The 22,125-nt window shown below is 40.2% G+C and overlaps 1 protein-coding gene across 2 annotated transcripts; it reads right to left on the bottom strand.

Moving 5' to 3' along the window:
- Positions 1–244: 244 nt before the first annotated feature.
- Positions 245–19,972, bottom strand: LOC117415169 (protein mono-ADP-ribosyltransferase PARP12-like). 2 transcript variants are annotated; one of them, XM_034025171.3, is made up of 14 exons: positions 19,476–19,972; positions 17,022–17,154; positions 15,877–16,138; positions 15,129–15,230; positions 13,048–13,174; positions 12,320–12,488; positions 10,131–10,188; positions 9,949–9,992; positions 8,649–8,769; positions 7,981–8,077; positions 7,324–7,408; positions 6,113–6,243; positions 5,606–5,757; positions 245–5,043 (listed from the first exon to the last, which is right to left on the bottom strand). In XM_034025171.3, exons 1-14 carry the CDS (start codon positions 19,805–19,807, stop codon positions 4,775–4,777), a joined length of 2,082 nt encoding a protein of 693 aa, XP_033881062.1. In that variant the 5' UTR covers positions 19,808–19,972; the 3' UTR covers positions 245–4,774. The 2 variants fall into 2 exon arrangements, with proteins under 2 accessions (XP_033881062.1, XP_033881063.1); XM_034025172.3 differs by having other exon boundaries at positions 9,949–9,986; positions 19,476–19,971.
- Between the last annotated feature and the right edge of the window lie 2,153 nt (positions 19,973–22,125).

Here is a 22,125-nt window from a genome sequence, read left to right as displayed (position 1 = left end):
ATTTTGCTTTGAGGAAAGATCTCGTGGTGTCTGCCAGCAATGTGCCTCCTGTAACAGCAGCCAGCACTAATGTCCCTCAACTTTCAGGAGAGTTACAGTCTCTTTACAGTAGGTAAAGAGAGTACCCAGGGGACCTCACAGCATCAGTTCCATAATAAAACTACAAATATTTATAGAGAGGATCCACAGAATTAATGAATGAGCGAAGGAAGAGACACAAACACAGAGGGAAGAAGTCTCAACATTCAATTTGATTATTTTTTAATTGCCCGCAAAAAAAGCATGGTGTTTTCTGTTCATCTTGTGTGCAATTAACCTACTCCTTATGACAGATTTAATGAAGTCCGGGGATGGAAATAAGACTGCTATTGCATAGTAGTTTCACCCATTCCAGGTTTTACTGCAAGCTTAATCAAGCATTGGTATCAAGCTCAGGTGTGTCTCATTGGACTCCTAATAAAACCAGGAATGGATACAACCGCTATGCTTCAGGAGTCTTATTTCCATCCTCGAAATCATTAGTTTTTTTTTGTTTTACAATTCAAAGCTTGGCACAGCTGTTACTGTGGTGTAACACTGTTACAAGCTGGCCACTGAAACATGAAATAAATGAATAAATATGCTTTTGAACACCCACAAGCATTGTATAAATATAAGTTACATAAACATTATACGCAATATTGCTACTGACTGCTGGATCTTTACTAATTATTAAAATGACGGTTTAATGTAATCATTCCTCAGGAGTAAAAGGGTTAATTCTGCACGGGATGAACAGAAATGGTTCTTCGTGGGTAACTCAAATAATCCATTTGGACTTTGTCCCTGTGAGTTTGTCTTTCCTCACTCCCTCGTTACCCACTTGGAACCACCGTGTATCCTCTCTGTACAGTGCCTTTCACAAATAACGGGACATATTTTCATAATGTTTATTCATTTTACAAAACTAGACCCAAACGACTAAGTGCTATACCCCACGTTCTCTTAGCATCCTCACAGGGTTTGTTACTCATTTTGTAATATTGACATGTTTTTATGTCCTTCCATAAAATAGGAGTTAATTAAAAGACAGGAGGCAACACTTTGAAAATATGTCCCAGTGTTTCTAAATGCTTCATAGTCTCTGAACAAGTCACTGTTGAGAAGCAGCTGTTAGTGTTATTGCTGAATTGGAACATGAAAAGCTGCTGAAAAAGTTGAAACGTTCTCGTTGAATTTCTTAAGGTTCTTTTAGTTTTTCTAAATTCAATGAGTTTAATAGTATTGTTTAAAGTTCCTATTCCACAGTCTGCTGCTCATTCACTGTGGAGTTGCCCCAAGAAGAAAAAAACAGACATGCCGATTGACTCTTTATCAGTTTCAGTGACTTTTACAATACAAAGGTTAAAAAAGTGCTTGTTTGTTTAAAAGTTAGAAACAATTAAGAATCTGTACAGCACAGAACCAAGCACATGCAGGCTATCTGTAAAGCTGGTTGGCAGTTCTATGTATTATTCTTATACAAGATTACAGAGAAACCCAGATCATGGCATTAACTAGACCATATTGAGTTTCTACCATGCTTTATTCTCAACCCGTAGAAAAGTTCACTGCGATAAGTTTGCACAGTGATTTCGCCATTCTCTCGTTTAATATTCTTTACCATACCTCTCTGAGCTTTACAAACCATGCTTTCACTGTGCTTTATTACAAGCAGTGCTTTAGATATGGGACACTTTTATAAGAGTAACACTGTATGAACATGACCCTGTGTGCAAAAACGGCAACAGATTTTAAAATGGCAGCGCCCGAGATACAAAAAAAAAGAGCTTCCCAGACACATCTAAAAATTATAAAAGTAAAAATATTAGTGCAAATCAGGGACAGAGAAACTAGCTGAATATCAGTAAAAGAAAGGGAAAACTAACATCTGTATTTTTGTCTTTAAAAGTCAGCAAAATCACAGGTTGTTCCTAATGTTTAAACCCTGGCTGTATTTAGGTCCCCACTGTTCATATCAATGGATTAGACCCCGCAATCTTTGTGAGAAGTGGAATTTCTCTAATATTGGATCAATAATTCATTATCTTCACTGCAACAGTCAATAGAAAAAAAGTGCATATAGAAAAGTGCATTAAAAAGTGCTAAAAGGAACTTTAGAAGATTATTTAAAAACATACTCCTGTTATTGTTGTGATCTTTGTAACATAGAAGGACACCTCTAGTGTGGTGTTGGAGATGCTTGGGTTAAAACAGTACATGTGAATAGCATGCAGTGATACTGAACACTCTCTGTTTAAGAGTGTTTGTAAAATCTCTTATAGTTAAAGTAATTGCGCATCTGTTCATTAGATAGGTCTGAAATGGTGCAGTTTTGAAAGAAACACATTATTTTAATTTTAAAACATGATATCTGGTACTGCACTAAGTTAAAGAAATCTCTGTTTGCAAGCCATGCTTTTAGACTGTCTTGTACTTCCTGGGTCATTTTAACTGGAGGGTGAAATTTTCCCCATCCCTTCAGGGGCTTATTTCCTGTCATTAACCAATCAGCTGCCTCCCCCACTGACTCACATGCTTTGACCCAGATGACATGGCCCAGGAAGTGCAAGTGCAAATGATTTCCATTATATGAGAGTAGATGTTAAAACTTCATGCTGATTTGAACTCGGCTCTCGCCAAGATAAGCACCAACTAAGACATAGCTTTACAGTAAACTAATGTGATCCATCTGCATCTCCATCCATTTGCGTTTCCTTCCATCTGATGATGTAGATATCCTTCTGCCTGGTGTTGATGGCTGAAGTGTAATGCTGGCTCCAGGGATCAGCTTATTTTGCCTCCCCAGCGCATCAGCACACACAACAGCTGCGATGCTGGCTCCGGGGATCAACCACTGTACGGTCTCCCCAGCGCATCAGCATGACAACCGTCTGGATTGAGCTAAGTAGGGTACTTCTCTGGGGTCTTCAAGTGGGCACTTTCCTCTGTGTTTTGTTGACTAGCACACAACACCTCAAGAGGGCTCGACGGTGATTCTGGCAACCCAGCATCACCCCCCTCCGTCCCCCACTCAATTCAGCCCAGCTTACTTACCTGTACATCAGCGTTTCTTTCTTTCTATTGTGCTTGAGATCCCCAACCAGAATCTTTCCATCTCAACCACAGCCAGTTGCTGCTCCTCTCTGCTTCAGATAAGTTCTTCACTGTGCGATGCAAGTCTTGGCCACTGAATCCGACGTCTTTGAGAAACCGGGTTGTAGAATGTGACACAAATCCTCGACAACCCACCTCCACTGGCTAAACCCGGACTCTCCATCCTCGCTGTTCCGCTTCAGCGGCTAGTTGAGCATACCGCAGTTTCTTCCTCTCATAAGCCTCATCTACAGCACACACCCCCCCCCACGGCACTTAACTCTACCAGGTGAACAAGGCGTGCTTATCCAGACCACAAGACAATATCTGGTCGAAGGTTAGTGGTGGCAATCTCAGGTGGAAAAATAAGCCGTTGACCAACATCTGCCAGTATTTTCCAGTCTCTATAGCTTCCAGTTGTCCTGGGCGAGGATTGGTTTTAACACCTTTTCTTGGCGGTTGCTCTCCTGGGCGGAAGAATGTTGTCTTTTGTGTGTAATGTTTTGATGGAACTGGTGGCAACTTATTGGTCATGTTACGCTTGTCTTCCAATGCTAAGGCCAAACATCGCAGCACCTGGTCATGGCGCCAAGTAAACCGTCCTTGGCTAAGAGCCACCTTACATCCTGTCAAAATGTGCCTTAATGTTGCAGGTGATGAACACAAAGGACATGAGGGATCCTCTCCTGCCCAGAGGTTTAGGTTCTGTGGTGATGGGAGAACATCATATGTTGACCTGATGAGAAAACTGATCCTGCTCTGTTCCATTGTCCATAGGTCTTGCAAAACAGATACCGAAGAATGAGGCATAGAAACTGAGAGCTTCCTTTAACCTAAAGTAGTACCAGACATCAAGTTTTAAAATGAGAGCACTTGTGTGCTCTAACATGTGTCTCTTTCAAAACTGCACATTTGAGATGTATGTTGCTAATAGAAGTGCATATTAGCTGAGATTTATGGAATTATTTTGTTCTCTGCAAAAACTATATGGAAGGTTTTAGGAATGCCTAATATTATAATCATCTATTCGGGTACAGTAAAAGTGTCTATTTCTGGAGCAGTTTATGAGACGCACAGTTTAAAACATACAAGCTTCCCCTGCTATTAGATTTCTTTCAGTGTAGGACTGTAGACCCAATTTTGAAGCAAGTGCAAAACCTTTTTTTAAATGTTATGGCTGCTTTAAGTTATGTAGACAATGTCAATGCAATGAACCAGACCTGGGGTCAATTAGAATTGTAATTCGTAATTTTGCTAAATGACAATTACAGTAGCATATAGTAGTGCAGCTTTTAGGCCAGCAGCAGCCAATCAGGTGCTAACTTATGCTGATGTGTGTTTAACAAGAAATATTTGAGTTTCCAGCAGACACTGTCAGGCTTACGAAGCAGGAATGTGGAAATGAAACAAAATCCCAGCTGATGCGCTGACGTCACAGCGTGCATCTCCTGCCTGTTAGAACCTCGCTAGAGCCAGAAGCTAATTGGCTGATGCTACTGAATCGTTTTCTAATACAGTAGAAAACAACTTGCTATAAGAAGCAGTTTAACTGAGTAGTTTCTTGCAGGTGTTATACCTGGAATGTATTCCTGCCTGAAAATGCATCTTTGCTTTTGCACCTGCTTCAATATAAGAGTCCCGTGTGTTAGCATTCATTCAGTTAGTTTCGTCTATTGCTGTACTCGATCACGTATTCAGGGTAAATCTGGTGCTTCTCGAAGATCACGAAGATGGAGGGGTTGTCTGTGTTGTCCACGCAGCTGTCGTACAGACCTGTGCTCCGAGCGTCCTTGGAAGGGGGACGCTTGAAGCTGCTATTTCCCCTGGTGAACTCTCCGACCAGCACCTTCGCAGCGAACATAATGTGCTGCCCGTCTTTGGTTTTGGCATAGTTGTGGGAATACGAGGCATCTCTTGCGAAGTAGCTGCCTATGATAAAGGAGATGAGGGTTTTTACTAAAATGTATAAAGGGGTCTGTTTTGGCTGCCACTCTGCACATGCATTAAGAAATGAATAATTCAAAAACAGTGTGAGTGAAGAGCATGAGTAAAAGCAAAACTGAAAAGCAAAAGTATCAGACTTGCTTGGGGGGGATTAAAAACCAACCACCTTTTTCTCATGGACTGCTGCTAGCATTGGACCGTAATTATTTACACGGCAGCCAATATTTCTTTAGGGTTATAGGAGGGAATACCAACAGGAGTAGACGTGAGCGGACCAAGCGTTGCGTACCACTCTGAGTGTCAATAAATCCCACACACAGACCTCGCTGTCCTGCAACTCCATCACACACGGCTTCATTGTCAATATATAAGCCAGATGGGTTTTCTGTTCAGTCCATTGTTATTTTATTGAAATATCTGATGGTTCACGTCACCTGCTTTAAAAAATCATACCCAAGACAGCTCTGATTGACTGAAGGGTTCTCAGCACTGGAATTGTTCTTATCATGCATTCCGGCACACTGAAAGCTCCCTTGCTGATCCTCACCTTTCCCATAAGCTGTGCCGTGAACGCCACACATCCTCCAGTCGAAGTTCTGCTGACAGATGGCCTCTAGGAGGGCTTTTTCAGTGCCATGAAATAATGTGCGCTCGTCCACAACCTTCCCTCCAGTCTTCTTCTTCATCTGTTCCTTCTGCCTGAAGAAGGGAGAATGCCTAGAATGTTTAATAACCTTAGCAAATGATTTCCAATGGCAGGAGTGTAACACTGGCACTGCGCTGTGCACTGACTCCCACAGGTGAAGCATTGTGCAATGAAGCTGTGTGCAGCACTGATAGTCTTCATCTCCTCACCCCACAACCAGCATCGAAGAGTCTTTTCAGAAGCTGCTTTGCTGGGTAATAAGTAAAGGAACCACAATGATAAGTGTTGAATCAATAAATATAATTCACAGTTTCGTGTGCCATTAGGCCGTTAGCAACTTAATCATTGATCCCCTCAGTGGTGTACTGAAGACATTTGTTGTTGACTGATATATGAGCAGCTACCTACCACTGGAACACCTCCCACAGCCCTAGGTTTTGGATGCGTTCAATCTTCTGAATGGTGGATTTGGGCAGTGTCCTCTGGAAGAGATCTTGAACTTGTTTGAATTCCTCTGAGGAGGAGGACAGCAGAACTAGCTGGGGGAAAAACAGAGAAAATAGGGTTTAGGTGGAGTGACATTGTGCATTTACAAACAAAGAGAAGGGTTAATGGAGTGACATTGTGCATTTACAGTCACACACAGAGAAGAGGGTCTAAGGACTCAAAGTGGAGGGATGAGCTAGCTCAAATGAACCACACTGACACCTGCTGTATCTCTTCCAGACCTGGGTTCAATTACAATTACAATTACAGCTGAATTGTTTGCTGAAATTGCAATTACAATTACAGTGCTGTTTTGTTCAATTACAATTATGCAGCAGTAATTACAATTTATAATTACAATTACACTTAAACAGTAATATAAACAACTACACACATTAGCATGTTTGCTTTATGTGTTCTAAATAACCAGCAATAACCACAGGTATAAATACAGAATCATACTGTATAACTTTTATTTATTCAAATAAACTGGGTCACCAAAAGTGTTTGAAAGTACAAGAATAATGATCAATTTAGTGATGATTCTTTGTAAACAACCAGCATGTTTTTTAATAAAAACCTATTACAGATAACCCATAATTAAAGAAATGGAAGCTGGATCACTCCCTCTCTCCTATCTAGTGTGTTAGTGTGTTAGTGTGCGCTATAGCCAGCAGCCACTATAGTATTTGAACCCTTATTTGTGAATTAACAGGGGAGCGATATAGCCAGCAGCCACTATAGTATTTGAACCCTTATTTGTGAATTAACAGGGGAGCGATATAGCCAGCAGCCACTATAGTATTTGAACCCTTATTTGTGAATTAACAGGGGAGCGATATAGCCAGTAGCCACTATAGTATTTGAACCCTTATTTGTGAATTAACAGGGGAGCGCTACAGCCAGCAGCCACTATAGTATAGGTATTATTACATGAGGAAGATGTCTTGATGGTGATTTTGAAGTTTTGAGTTTGATCATGAAATTGTAGTTGGTTGATTTTGTGACGTTTGTTTAAAAAAATCTAACAATTGCAAAACATCACATACTCTTTTGAGTGAAGTCCTCTTATTTCCAACAGATGAAGTCCCTTAACCTGTGCAGTGTAAAGGAAGTAATATAATTGAGTGTACCTTGTATCCAAAGTCAGGGACAGCAGACTGTAACCAGTGACTCGGCACAGATTGGGAGGTGGAGTTCCTCACTGAGTCACTCTTACTTTAAAAAAATAAATAAATAAAGAAGCACATTATTATTATTATTATTATTATTATTATTATTATTATTATTATTATTATTATTAATGTGTGAGGATAAAAATGTATTCAAATTGAGCTGCCTTATATATTTAATCTTTTCAAAACAATGCAGTAAGAATACATGGTATTGTAAGAATAGAGATTGAACTTTATGAAAGTAGATAAATAAAATAAATAAATCAAAACCACCAAAAACAAAACATGTAATAGTTTGAATATATAGACACATAGATTATTGTTATTATTAATACTACTCATTCTACTACTACTACTAATAATAATAATAATAATAATAATAATAATAATAATTGTATTTTAAATTTTGATCTGAAAAACCTTGCAGTATCTTGCTTGTTAGTGTTTTTATCATTCTGTTCCAAGACAACAACATTCAGGCCTTATTGACTATATTTACAGTCAAGTTCAACTTCCTGTCACTTTGTGTTAAGGAAGAAATCAGATTGAACAGCACCAGAGAACAGGAAAACAACTTGGTGTGTAATCTATAAGAGACCCTGAAGCGGGTCGTACCTCTTTATCTTGCTCTCCACGTCTCGGGCAGAAATGAACCTGGGTCTCCTCCGAACTGCTCTCTGGGTTTGATACACACTGTTCTGCTGCCGCATGTCTAAGCAAAACAAACATCAAGGGATTCTGCCCATCATTAAATGCACCGAGTCGCTTTATATAATAAACTGGAACATGCCTCGGCTTTAACCCTTGGTACAGCCATGCTTTGCTTATCACAGGAGAGTAGGAGAAAGTAAACGCTTTATTCCTTCAATGAGAACTCAGTTTACCCGTGTTTACCCTCGACTACACTACTGTGAAAAAGGGCAAGTGTAGCTACAAAAGGTGTAAATGTCTCCTCCCAAGCTGAAAATGTCTACTACCCTCCAGGTAGAGGGACAGATGACTAAATGCTTTGTAGATTTTCTCTGCTGAATTATGAGACTGTGGCGTGTATAGGCTTATTGATGTAAGGTGTGATGTGTGATGCACTGCCAGTGCGGATTCTGTCCCGTCAGTGAGTTGAGATGAGTTTAAAAGCTCTATAACCAGGAATGCAGACAAGTTACATTGACTAGGAATGTGTTTCAAACGAGGTGCAACTGGAGCTTTGAGCTAGATAACAATTTGACTTTAAGAATCGACAACATTTCTTATCAACTGGTTAGCAGCAACCCTTCCAGTGGTACCTTTGAAGCTGAGGCTGTACTGCTGTTGACCCACGCTGAAGGGGACACTGCTGTCCGGATCCGCGAGGAACGCCTTCTCCAGGGCCTCTGACGTGACCGAGGATGCGCGGTGCTTGCTAGCCTGCAAGTGATACAGAAAGAACATCAATCACCAGTGATATCTCCAGCAAATGGAACGTTGCTATGGAGCACTATAAGCTAAAATAATGACCCGGACTATAATAGCAGGGCTGGTTGTAAAACAGTATTGACTTTATTAGTTGACATGCCACAAAAATAGACCAACACAGTGCAAGAACATTATTTTCTCAAAATAACACTCAAGACCAATTGTAACAGGGGAGACTTGTGCTGACTATCTGGTGTGTCCGTGGTTCTGCAGGTAGAGGGCAGCAGTCTCGTGGGATCCTCCTGTCAGTCATGGCGATGACACGGAGAGGTGGGGAAGAGGGTGTGTGGGCTTTCCCTCTCTCTCAGTGGCTGAGAGGCGGGCCTTGGGGGATTGCTCGGCCCATAAGTACTGCACTTGGTTGTGCATTCGGGGGGCCGTGTTTGGGAATATACAGTGACACTGGCAGAAGACGCCAGTGTAAACATGGACCAGGCAAGCCCGGCTGAGGGAGACAGCCTGCCTTAAAATAATTTAAAAAGTAAAAGAAATAACTACATACCCGAGGGGACGTGTGTAGTTATACGGGGAACTCTGGCCACCCCAGTGTATAGAAATAGCTGAGAATAGGTCGGAGGCCCGTACTGACCGGCTTAGTGGCAGTGGGGGCACTGTGTAAGCAGCACTTTTTGTTTTGTAGTTTTATTACTGTGTTTTATTTTCCCTTTTCATTTCGCCTTTTGTTTTCATTATTATTTTGAGCACCTGTGAGTGCGCCAGCTTTTAACTATTACCAGCATTGGTATTCCTGTGGTCCTGTGTACCATTGCCAGTACTCAGGCCATGGACAACAGCACCCTCTGTGGGCTAAATAAAACTGAGCACCAGTGCAGTGTTTTCAAATAAAACTTCTGTCTCTCGTGTGTGTCAGTGAATTGCCCACCACCCTTCCACACCAATACATTAATATCACCCTGTGATGAAGGAGCTCATCATGCAAAAAATACCCCTATGAAAACCCTCATAAAGACTTTGTAAAGACTGTGTGTTTAAAATATAGAACCGGACTCTGAAACATTTCATTTAAAGTGCTGTGTAAAGGTTTGTTTACATAGCTATGAGACTACATTCTTGCTGACAAAGATGCTTCACTGAATAATCAAGGTATTAAAAAGTTCTCAGTGTACTTACCTGAGTGTGGAGACTTAGCTGTGACAGCAGGGAGAAGCCTGTAGCTCAAAAATAAAAATAAACAAAAAGGAAAAGTTGTTATTTTGGTATGTACTTTTAAACAAAAAGGCTTATTGTTTAAAAACAGGAAACACGAGAAGTTTAGCAAGGTAAAACCAAAAGTAAAACATTTATTTATTTACCGGTAAAGTTTGTGCATGTGGGCAGTACATCTTCAGAAGAAGAGGGGGAGGTTTCAACCTTGGAAAATAAAAAAGGGAACATGTGGTTTCTAACCTTGCATTAGGAATAGACAGCTTCTGGATACAGTGGCTCTCAAAAGTATTCACCCCCCTTGGACTTTTCCACATTTTATTGTGTTACAACATGGATTTAATAAGGAGTTTTTGCCACTGATCAACACAAAAAAGTCCATAATGTCAAAGTGAAAAATAAAATCTACAAATTGTTCTAAATTAATTACAAATAATAAACAGAAAATAATTGATTGCATAAGTATTCACCCCCTTTGCTATGACACACCTGAATAAGCTCTGGTGCAACCAATTGTCTTTAGAAGTCACATAATTAGTTGAATGGAGTCCACCTGTGTGCAATTAAGGTGTTTCACATGATTTCAGGTTAAATACACCTGTCTCTGGGAGGTCCCACATTTGGTTAGTACATTTCCTAACAAAAACTACATCATGAAGACGAAGGAACATTCAAAGCAAATCCGGAATAAGGTTCTTCAAAAGCACCAATCAGGGGTAGGATCCAAGGCACTGAATATCCCCCGGATCACAGTAAAGTCCATTATTAAGAAATGGAGAGAATATGGCACAACTGTGAATCTGTCTAAAAACAGGCCGTCCTCAAAAACTGAGTATCCGGGTGAGAAGGGCACTAGTCAGGGAGGCCACCAAGAGGCCTATGGCAACTCTAAAGGAGTTACAGTCTTCCACGGCTGAGCTGGGAGACACTGTGCATACGGCAACAATAGCCCGGGTGCTTCACAAAACTGGCCTTTATGGGAGAGTGGCAAAAAGAAAGCCATTCTTGAAAAAAACTCACATCAAATCTTGGCTAGAGTTTGCCAGAATGCATGTGGGAGACTCTGAGACCAAGTGGAAGAAGATTCTATGGTCTGATGAGACCAAAATAGAGCTTTTTGGCCTCAACGCTAAGCGCTATGTTTGGCGCAAGCCTAACACCGCACATCATCATGAGAACACCATCCCTACCGTGAAGCATGGTGGTGGCAGTATCATGCTATGGGGATGCCTCTCTGCGTCAGGGCCTGGAAAGCTCGTGAAGATAGAGGGCAAAATGGATGCAGCAAAGTACAGAGAAATCCTGGAGGAAAACCTGCTGAAGTCTGCAAGAGACCTGGGACTTGGGAGAAGATTCATCTTCCAGCAGGACAATGACCCCAAACATACAGCCAAAGCCACAGGAGTGGCTTAAAAACAAAAAGGTCAATGTCCTGGAGTGGCCCAGTCAAAGCCCGGACCTCAATCCAATTGAGAATATGTGGAAAAAGTTGAAAATTGCTGTTCACCAAAGGTCCCCATTCAACTTGACGGAGCTTGAGCAATTTTGCAAAGAAGAATGGGCAAAAATTGCAGTGTCCAGATGTGCAAAGCTGGTAGAGACTTATACAAATAGACTCATGGCTGTAATTGCTGCCAAAGGTGCCTCTACCAAATATTGACTCAAGGGGGTGAATACTTATGCAATCAATTATTTTCTGTTTTGTATTTGTAATTCATTTAGAACAATTTGTAGATTTTATTTTTCACTTTGACATTATGGACTTTTTTGTGTTGATCAGTGGCAAAAACTCCTAATTAAATCCATTTTGATTCCATGTTGTAACACAATAAAATGTGGAAAAGTCCAAGGGGGGTGAATACTTTTGAGAGCCACTGTATGTTTGTTTGTAAAATGTATTATACAAATTAAGTACAATGAAAACTATCTGTTGTTTATTCTAAAAGATAATATTATATTATTAGTTTAGATTGGTCTGCTAGAAATATCTCCTTGGAAGTTCATTTGAGGGAGAGAGTCTTAGTAGCTGTGAGCTCAGAAGGGTGTTCAGCTGTTGCACCACTAGTCAGTAGAATATTATTGGTATCCTGTTCATTAGACAGAACAGCAGCAAGCAGGGAAGCACACAGATCAGATTGTGTAATAAACCAACTCAAAAGAGCTTTTCCCGTCTCTGCTCGACCATGTGTGCTTGAGGTCCAAGCTGACTGAAATGTGTTCCTATTCTAGACAGCACTAGAAGAGGCTGCATTCAAACTAATACAGTTACTAGATGTTACACTAGTGTGTAGTGTATAGGAAGTATATTGTACCCCTATTCGTAGCCCCCCTGACTCACTTGTTTGCCGTATTCCACCCACTTGCGGTGCTCATCCTGCCAGTACCAGGCCCAGTCTGTGGTCAGGATGAAGTGAGGAGGTTTGGTGACGGAGGAGGCAGTGGAGAGCCGGCGCACACTCGCTGATCCGCGCCGCATGGTCAGGAAATCTACCACCGGAGATCCACCGCTGCAACAGCAAGGACAGGGTTTTTACAGCTTTGATTTCAATGCTCCCATAGGACTGTTCATGACTCAAGCCTGCCCTGGACTAGAGGCACCATCCTGTTAGGGGGTGAGGGAGGGATCGCTTCAGTCTCCATACCAGGAAGCTATAGAGGGACCCAGTTCAGTTCAGTCTCCATGCCTCAGACCTGCTCTGGACTGCAGGGAGCACCCTTTCTCTTAGGGGGTGAGGGAGTAGTTCAGTCTCCATGCCTTACACCTGCCCTGGACTGGAGGGAGCACCCTTTCTCTTAGGGGTGTGTAAGAGAGCAGTTCACTCTCCATGCCTTACGTCTGCCCTTGACTGGAGGGAGCACACTTTCTCTTAGGGGGTGAGGGAGCAGTTCAGTCGCCATGCCTTACACCTGCCCTGGACTGGAGGGAGCACCCTTTCTCTTAGGGGTGTGTAAGGGAGCAGTTCACTCTCCATGCCTTACGCCTGCCCTTGACTGGAGGGAGCACCCTTTCTCTTAGGGGGTGAGGAAGCAGTTCAGTCTCCATGCCACAGCCCAGTCATGACCTACCTGGTTGTGTTTGCTGGGTTACAGAAAGCCTTTTCAATCTCCTCCATGTCTGGGAGGTCTGTCCAGGCTGATCCATTCAGCACCTCCCACTTGTAGGGCAGATGGTAATGAACTTTGAGACACTTGTCTGGAAGAAGTGTAAGAGACAAACACAGGGTTTTCAATACAGGTAATGAAGATTCAGATAGGAAAACAACAACAGGGTTACAGCCTGGTATTCAATAAATCCATTAATTAACCTGTTGATTAAAAAACAAGAAAAGCTCATTTTTACAATTGAGTACCAATCAATGACAATTATCTTCCGCACTCAGGGGTCGGTGTTCTAAAGTGTTGTGGCTGTCGCAATAGTCGCAAACCAGTCGCAAACGAGTCGGAAGTCTCGGGTGAAACGTACTAAACATGCGCATTAATGTTAGCGACTTTTTAGGGAATATTTTGCGGCAGCAGTTTTTCTTTGCATATTCAGCCTTAGATGAAAGCACGTTCTCAGTCTGCTTTTTCTTGTGCGTTGCGAACACCCAAATACCTATTTTACCTAAAAGCAGGGTGTACTTACAGGCATTGAAAACAAATTTCTATGACATTTCTGGTTTCCCCAACATGTTGGGAGCAATAGACGGCACACATGTGCCACTAACCCCTCCAGCTCATTCTGAGCATCTGTATAGGAATAGGAAACACACCTATTCTATCAATGTGCAGGTGGTTTGTAATTGTGCACAATTTAGCACTGCACCCCAGACTAACTTAAATAAAAACGGACAGTATATATTTGACTTATAGACTACTCATGATAATACGAATTAGTGGTATAATGCAAACTTTGTTGCTGGTCCTTTTGAAATCTGTTTATTAACGAGAATTGACTGTCCTCCTGTAAGTATCATAACTTGTCAATGTGGCACCATGGTCTATTTTGTGTCAATTGTAATATTACATAACGTAATGTTAGTATATTGAACAAGACTTACAATTTTTTGCGGTCTGAATAGTACTTTAATAATAGAACAGTGTGAATCATTATAAACATTTTAAAATGTTTGTGACATATTAATAGTATAACTGTTATACTACAATAATACTATTATATACTATAATATACAGTCTGACAGCGAGATCTGTGCGACAGTGTGGTTGGTTCTATTCCATCTCCGACACAAAAATGAAAACTTGCAGCTCTCGTTGTTAACATATTTTCTCTTAGTATATACAACAAAATGTATACTTTGCAAATTGTTGCAAGGAAAATGCAAATTGCAGTATGTTTGCGCTGCAACTGGCCCATCTTAGTACACCTACCCCTGAATGTTTTAAAAGCTGATTGGAAGATTATTTTTATTAGAACAATGCTCTGCATTGCGCAATGCAATATTTAAAAACTATGATTGAACAAGAATGGATTGAAGGATCCAAGTGAGCAACACTGGACCAAGCCCTTTCCTGAGGACTTGTTTGCACAGACACAACTTGCATGCAAATTCATTTAGGACTTCAAGAGACAAAGAAGTTGATTGACAGACTGCTTAGCCCGTCAGAAGAGAGAATGCGATCTCCTGTATCCAATCATGCTTCTAACTTGCCAAACAGCTGTTAGTGGGTGGGACCATAGTGCTCCATCCAGAAGCTGTTAGTATGAGTTAAATGCATTTTTGTTTAGTTTTTCTCACTGGTACACAATTTCCCTCAATCATTTGTACACTGGCACCAACCGTGTCTTTTTTCCTCTTTATTTCCAAAGAACTTCCTATTTTTTGTTTACCCAAAGCTTTATAAAGGTATTAGGGCAGCAGTGTGGAGTAGAGGTTAGGGCTCTGGACTCTTGACCGGAGGGTCGTGGGTTCAATCCCCGGTGGGGGGGGAGACTGCTGCTGTACCCTTGAGCAAGGTACTTTACCTAGATTGCTCCAGTAAAAACCCAACTGTATAAATGGGTAATTGTATGTAAAAATAATGTGGTATCTTGTAAAAATAATGTGGTATCTTGTAACAATTGTAAGTCGCCCTGGATAAGGGCGTCTGCTAAGAAATAAATAATAATAATAATTATTCTAGCATAAAGAAACAAACTGTGGACTAACCTTTGAAACCACAATGCTTCCTGATGTAAAACAGGCAGATTTCTTCATGTTCAGCATCGCTGTTTGAGCAGACGGACGGCTCCCTGGTACGGACGTGTGCTTCTTTAGAGAAAGAGAGGTGTAGAAAGACGTGTTCAGTTTAATGTGAAATGAGATAGCTCATTGAGTGTGCATCCTGGAGTGGGTAAGGCTGTTTCTAGGAGAAACATTTCTTCTGTTACCAGCCTTGCTGCACCCAAACTCAGGTGCAACAGCAGCCTAGTCTCCTGCCCATAGAAAGACGATGGTACAGCGGTTCATTTGTAAACAAAAGGTACCGGATCTCATCATTAAGGAAGAGGGACAGCACTTTTGTTTCTAGTCTTAATGTACTGACCTTGATATATAGTAGCTTCCACATATGCTTCAAGTTCTCATCTGCGTGTAAACTTCCTGCGTTATTGTTGGTGTTGTTAGCTGCATGCCAACCTTTCCAAACCATGTTTTAACAAACTTCAGGTTTGAACAATAATCTGATGAACTGGAACGACAACAGTGCATCACAGCGTGTCGTCAGCTGAGCTGGTCAGAAACGACTCATAAACTGAAAGTGGCAAAACCTGTTTTATAATTAAGAGGTGTTATGGTGTTCTAATAAAGAACCCCAGTCAAATATGTAAGGTGAGTGATCATTACAGTATTGTGTGAATGAGCAAGCCTACTATATTATACATTTACTATAAGTTTAGCATGGATCGGTATTACTCACCCTGGCTCTCTCCAGTGCTGCTGTTCCTAATGCTGTAAATATTCTGATAGATGTCTGGGAGATTGCGAATCAGGTCTGGCGCCAGCCCGCGGCTCTTCAGTATTTGCCAGGAGATTCCATCAAACTTGTGGGATCGCTTGCACTGGGACCCGAACCTGCAGTCACCCTGCATGAAGTGCTGGCAGATGTGGAGTTTGGTGCATTTTGTTTCATGGGTACAGGCTCCAAACTTCCCAAACCCCTTATTGTAATGAATACACACCTACAACAAACCAGAGACAATTATTTCTCAAGGATGATTGTGGGGAGCCGAGGTGGGGAAGCATATTAGTGTTGCGCTGGACTCTGTAGGTGAAGCATTGTGCACGGAAGCCTGTGTAACACTGATATGCTTCCCTATCTCGCAAAAAAACTTGGAGTATTTATTTTTATAAATCCCTAAAAGAAATGTAATTGGGTTCTCTAAATTGAGGAGAATATATAGTTTAGAAAAGAAAAAATCAAACTATCTCTGCGCACTGTTTGAGTGCTTGCTGTTGAATCTGATGCTTATCTTGCACCACAGATATGCTGGGTGGGTGGCAGCACTGCTACAGACAGGATGGGGGAGTCTTATTGCTTGCTGCCATCTGCTCAATATTGGATATTGATTTTTAAATGTGTAAGAAATAAATAAATAAATAAACAAGTTAAACAAGTTTAGCAAGCTGGTTAACATTTCTGAATTATTATTATTATTATTATTATTATTATTATTATTATTATTATTATTATTATTATTATTATTTGTAAATTCCTGGCCTAATACAGGGACCCATAACTATTGAACACCACATTGAATTTAAAAAAAAAACAAAAACATAAAAGAAACTTCAATTCAACAACAAATGTTTCGACTAGAGGTCTTTCTCAATGTCTTCAATGTCTTTTGATTAAAAAGGATGTACTGCAAAGACAGAAAAATAAAAAGTAGCAGACAGTATTAGATTTTGTAATTCTTTAAATTGGAAATATACTCTGGTATACAGGGGCATATAAAAGACATTTTAGAACCGTAATAAACAGTTTTACAAAAAGTTCCAAGCTGTCAAAGTGTTTTGAAACAGTGCGTTCACAAAGTGAGCTCCAGAGCAGTGGGTTCTCACCTCAGGTAGGAGGGAGGGGTCGTTCTGAAGCAGAAGCTGGCAGAGCTCATCATCCTCCAGGTCCTGAAGCTGATTGGCTCTCAGCACCGGAATGTTGTGGATTGAACGAAGGTCATGTGAAAAACGGCACTTGCTGGAGGAATGTAGCAGAATTCAAAGTCATTTACTTTACTGAAGATGAATGAAACAGGTGTGCATTTGCTGCACAATCAGATTCCACTAAAACTGCGGAGGATCTTAATACCGCCGTTCTTTAACTCTATATTAATCCAGTTGGGGTTTTTCCACAGTGGTTATTTTATAATATATTACATCATTAAAACTGTTGATTCTTATGTTCCTATTGTTACTTTCTCATATCCCCAGTTTCGGTTGCCTATGACACTCATGACTCATGAGCATGACTTATAGCAGGTAGATGCAAACAGACTTCAAAGAGACAGGAAGCGTTTGTGCATGCAAATGAAACGACCTTTAAGGGAATGTAAACAAACTGGATAACCATATCTGTGTTACAGTAGCGAGCACAGACGAGTAAACTATGAGAGAATGCAGAACACAGTAACATGCAGTTCTGTGCTGTCAGATGCTGCTGTTTTAAATGACTGCCGCATCCTGCTACCTGTGCTACGGCCTGGTCACTGTGGTTGCAACTAGATCCGTTTGAACAAGACCAGGCTGCAGCAGCAGCAGCAGCAACAACTTGTCACCTGTTGTCTGACGTATCTGCATAGTCCAAATGGTCCGAGTATAAAATACAAAGAAATCGGATGTAAGAGAATGGATTTTAAATTACTGGATAGCACTCCTTAGAGGGGTCATTAAAAAAAACTATATTTTTTTTGCAAATACCGTCATTTCATTCGGCCCTACACCGTTACTTCGGAAAAAGACAGACATGTTGTTAATGATTAGGCGTCTACTTAAATCGCCGTAGATTTACGTATTTTTCACGGGTATGTTGCGGGATAAAATTAGGATTTCGCGGACCTGTTTAAACATTAAATAAACCTAAATAGACGGTATTTTAGAACACTATAAAGCCTAAAAATAGTGGTACTTGCTTCCTTACTGAAACAGAGTGCTGTCATTTGTTAAAGGCGAGTATGCCGCATCCCCCTGCAGTTGACTTGCTCATACATTGACTGCAAGTCTGCATCCACTGAATTGGTTGGAAGTTAAGGCAAAGCTTTGCCAAGTTATACAGATGTGGAAATCGATTAGAAACAGCCCAAAAAACTCGGTTACACAAGGGCATCTGGCATACTTTAATAAAGTCAATGTATGCAGTACGTTCGTTCTCATATTATTTGTAGGGCAGCAGTGTGGCGTAGTGGTTAGGGCTCTGGACTCTTGACTGGAGAGTTGTGGGTTCAATCCCTGGTAGGGGACATTGCTGCTGTACCCTTGAGCAAGGTACTTTATCTAAATTGCTCCAGTAAAAACCCAACTGTATAAATGGGTAATTATAAATAATGTGGTATCTTGTAAAAATAATGTGATATCTCGTAACAATTGTAAGTCGCCATGGCTAAGGGCGTCTGCTAAGAAATAAATAATAATAATTATAATAATCCAGTAATTTATTTTATTAGTACCGAGTCAAAACAAAGAAGACCTGGCTATTCGGGTCTAAAATTCCAACTGTAAGCAGCAGGTTGAAGCGAGGTGGCTGTGCTGGATCGTTTTACTAGTACTGATTTAACTTGCAGACAGGAATACTTTTTGTCTGGTCTGACTTTCCAGTTTGGTTTCTGAAAGCTGTTTATTTTACGTTCTGTTCAGAAGCCTCTGTAGTAGCCTTTTTGTTTAATGTGTAATTTCTGAAGCTAAATAGCGATCGATCGTATTTTCTCCAAATAACACATTAAGATATGGAAAACAATTACCTCACTCTGCATGTACAGTTTCTTTGGGAAATAGCTTGAAACGATCATCAGCCGAAATATACTTTGCTTTCTTTGTCGTCCATTCTACTATTTAACCCCCAATGCTGAAAACTAGATTTTAGCACCCTAAATCAAACAATGCAACACCTTTGTCCCACCCCCTTCTGCACAGTACAGGTCACATACAAGCAGTAAAGACGCACTGATAGGCTGAATAAAACTTTGTCATTTGAATAGTAAACAAGAACGTTAACTGCTTTGGATAATTTATTTTGTAAATGTTACTTGTGGACGTTTTTTTTTGTTTGTGTGTTTTTTGCTTAAGTGCAATGCACACAGGACAGCGAATGAATAAAAAATGGCTATCTACAGAAGGAAGATACGTAGTTTGCGTTGCTTGTGTTGTGCAGTAGTTCATTTAAAACGAGGTTTATTTTTTTCCCCTCTCCGTACTTGTTTGTATACATTGGCCCCTTAGAGGTGAATTTCGCGGTGACCCCTCAATTTCACGATTTCCGCGAAATCGCGATTTTTGGTAGGTTCCCTATTAATGATAAACACTTACCTTCCTGCGTTAAATCTGCAGTTCCCATAAACAAAATATTTGCAGAGATGAAGCCCCTCGCAGTCACCACAGTCTTTGGGGTAATCCTTGCACAGCCGCACGGAGGTTTTAGCAATTACTTTGCTGTCGGGGCTGACCCCACGCCCAGAGATCTTATCCTCGCTACCCTGAACTATAACAAACCTGCTGCCGTTCTTCAAGAGCTCGCAGAAGAGCTGGTTAGAAATGTTGTACTTTTCGCGGACACTCTTGTAAAGGTGTCCATAGACCAAGGCTCCCTTGTTGGAACAGAGCATTCTGGTCGTGTAGCTGGGAATACTGGCCTTATACATTGCGGCAGAGATGGACTCCTGTGCTGTTCGCCTAACTGTCACGAAGGTGCACCCGAGATATCTTTACTTGTTCTGTTTTCAACAGAAATGAAAGTGAAACAACAGGAACGTCATTGCCTCTGGTGAAATGCTTTCCAGTATAATCAAAATCATGTGCTGCTCTCTTGCTCTGACTGGTCAGCTTCACGTTAATAGGGTTGAAAAGTCTAGGTAGATTGCAGATTGTAATGTATTACAGTATTACCTTAAGTAAATGTTCTCTAACAAGCGTTTGGTATCCCGATTTGGTATTTTCAAAAGTTGGCAGGTGTGATATTCTTACATATTGCTGTGGAAGAAAGCATGGAAAGGGAGGTTGGGTGGGGAACACTTTGCTAATTTAATTAATACATGTGTTGACTTGCAGTGAAGGTAGACAGATAGACAGAAAGTCTAGTAATCTAGCTGTAAAGTAAATCTTACATTCCCTACAGTAAAAGGTTATAGGTTGTAGTTACGTTGTCATATTTGCTGCGTTTTATGTGTTATACAATAATACATAAGAGCTCGTGAGCTACTCAACAGAAAGATGGCGACACCCACAACCGCGATCAAGCTGCTATATAAAAAATATGATTTAAATGTACTGATACCGCAATCCGCCTTCAAAACGATAATTGATAATATACACACATTTATATATATATATATATATATATATATATATATATATATATATATATATATATATATACTATAAATAATTTAAATATAGCTATATTATACACATTACTTGAGTTTTTGCCAGAATATTCACTCATAATTATTGGAAATGTCATGAAAAGATGAGGACATATATATATATATATATATATATATATATATATATGACAATTGACTAAGATTGGAGATGGGAGCAGTTTAAGAATAAACACCTAGAAACATCATAGGATTTCAAAACCTTGGTTACCAAATGTTTAAACTAAACTGGATTATGACAATATACTATTACAATATTTATTTTAGTTTACAACATTTTTTTGTGTGTAAAAAAAAGAATACAAAAATGCTAGTGCGGTGTGAAAAAGCTTGCATCACCTATGTTTATATTTCAGTACAGCTGTTTTTCTGTATCTAAAATGCAATTGAGTGAAAAGCTTTTTCATCTAAATTACGCAATAATACCGTCATTCACACCGCAATATACTTTCAATATAAATGTAGCCACACACCAGTATCCTTTTCTGTGAAGAGAACTAGACACAACCTCGTTGTGTCTCAGTAACTGGGAGGGTGTTGTAGCTCCCCTTGGTTCTAGCTGCAAATATCACAGACTGACCTGGACCCCCTCCTGTTATTTAGGTTTGTTCATTCAAGATCAGTGTTAATCAGTCTGTGACACCAGCCCCAAATGTTATAAAAAAAAAAAAAAAAAAACAGTTCTGAAAATGGCACTGTATTAGAAACAACAGCATCAAAATATCTTGACTTCAACGATAAACCCTAAACTGAAAACTCAAAAAGAGGTAATTTACAATTTGAACACTGATCCTCTTCTGCTAAAGAGCAAAGGTAACCAAATACTTACTAAATCCTGCATTACATATGTCCATGACAGGCAACTAGAACTCAAAGTTAAACCTTAACACCTAAAAATAAAAACAAACACAATATTTGTGCAGTCGCTGTAAGAACCACCAAGAACAATTGCAAACATCATAAAAAGGTAACAGAACACTAAAAAAAAAAAGAAGAAAAAAAAATGTAAGCTACTTGCTCGGTTAAAAAAAAAAAGACATTTCACTTTCTTAGCTTTTGTTGGCTCCTTTACAACAGTCTAAAACTGTTTCACAATCATCTAACTTGGATTAACTTGTTTTGTGAATACAGGACAGGAAGTATAGGGCTTTGCACCTTTAACAGGAAGCAAAATAACTATGCATTAAAAATGTGGCCAACTGTACACACCATCCCTTACCATCGTATTTCCAGATCAGTGCACTGCATTGAGGTTCTGGATTGACATTGATGGTTGCTGCATATCATCTTTAGTACTGTAGTAATCACTATAAATCCAGGATTTTGGTTTTATTACTGTATGTATTTCTGAATATAATTGTACTATATGGCCCCCCTAGTGGTGTGCTGTAATTCTTAGTAATTAACTCACACTATTGTAAATAGTTGAAGAAGGGGTAAAAGTCAGAATCGGGTCAATCTTAAACATTACCGGTAAATATAAGCATTTACCAAATAAGATGGTAAATGTTAGAAATGATGAAGAAACAGATTCATTTCACACATTTACCGGTTAATCTTATGATTTGTCGAAGCTTATT

This window comes from Acipenser ruthenus, chromosome 7, assembly GCF_902713425.1.
Source record: "Acipenser ruthenus chromosome 7, fAciRut3.2 maternal haplotype, whole genome shotgun sequence".
NCBI classification, from domain to species: domain Eukaryota; kingdom Metazoa; phylum Chordata; class Actinopteri; order Acipenseriformes; family Acipenseridae; genus Acipenser; species Acipenser ruthenus.
Note: the sequence above shows the minus strand (reverse complement) of the source record. Positions and strands in the feature narration are given on the sequence as shown.

Excerpts from the sequence above, each read along its gene's own strand:
- LOC117415169 (XM_034025171.3), bottom strand. The coding sequence starts at position 19,807 with ATGTATAAGGCCAGTATTCCCAGCTACACGACCAGAATGCTCTGTTCC. Across the intron at positions 6,244-7,323 it reads TCCCTGACTTTGGATACAAG|CTAGTTCTGCTGTCCTCCTC; the intron begins GTACACTCAATT and ends TTTTTCCCCCAG. Across the intron at positions 5,044-5,605 it reads CGGCACAGCTTATGGGAAAG|GCAGCTACTTCGCAAGAGAT; the intron begins GTGAGGATCAGC and ends CCTTTATCATAG.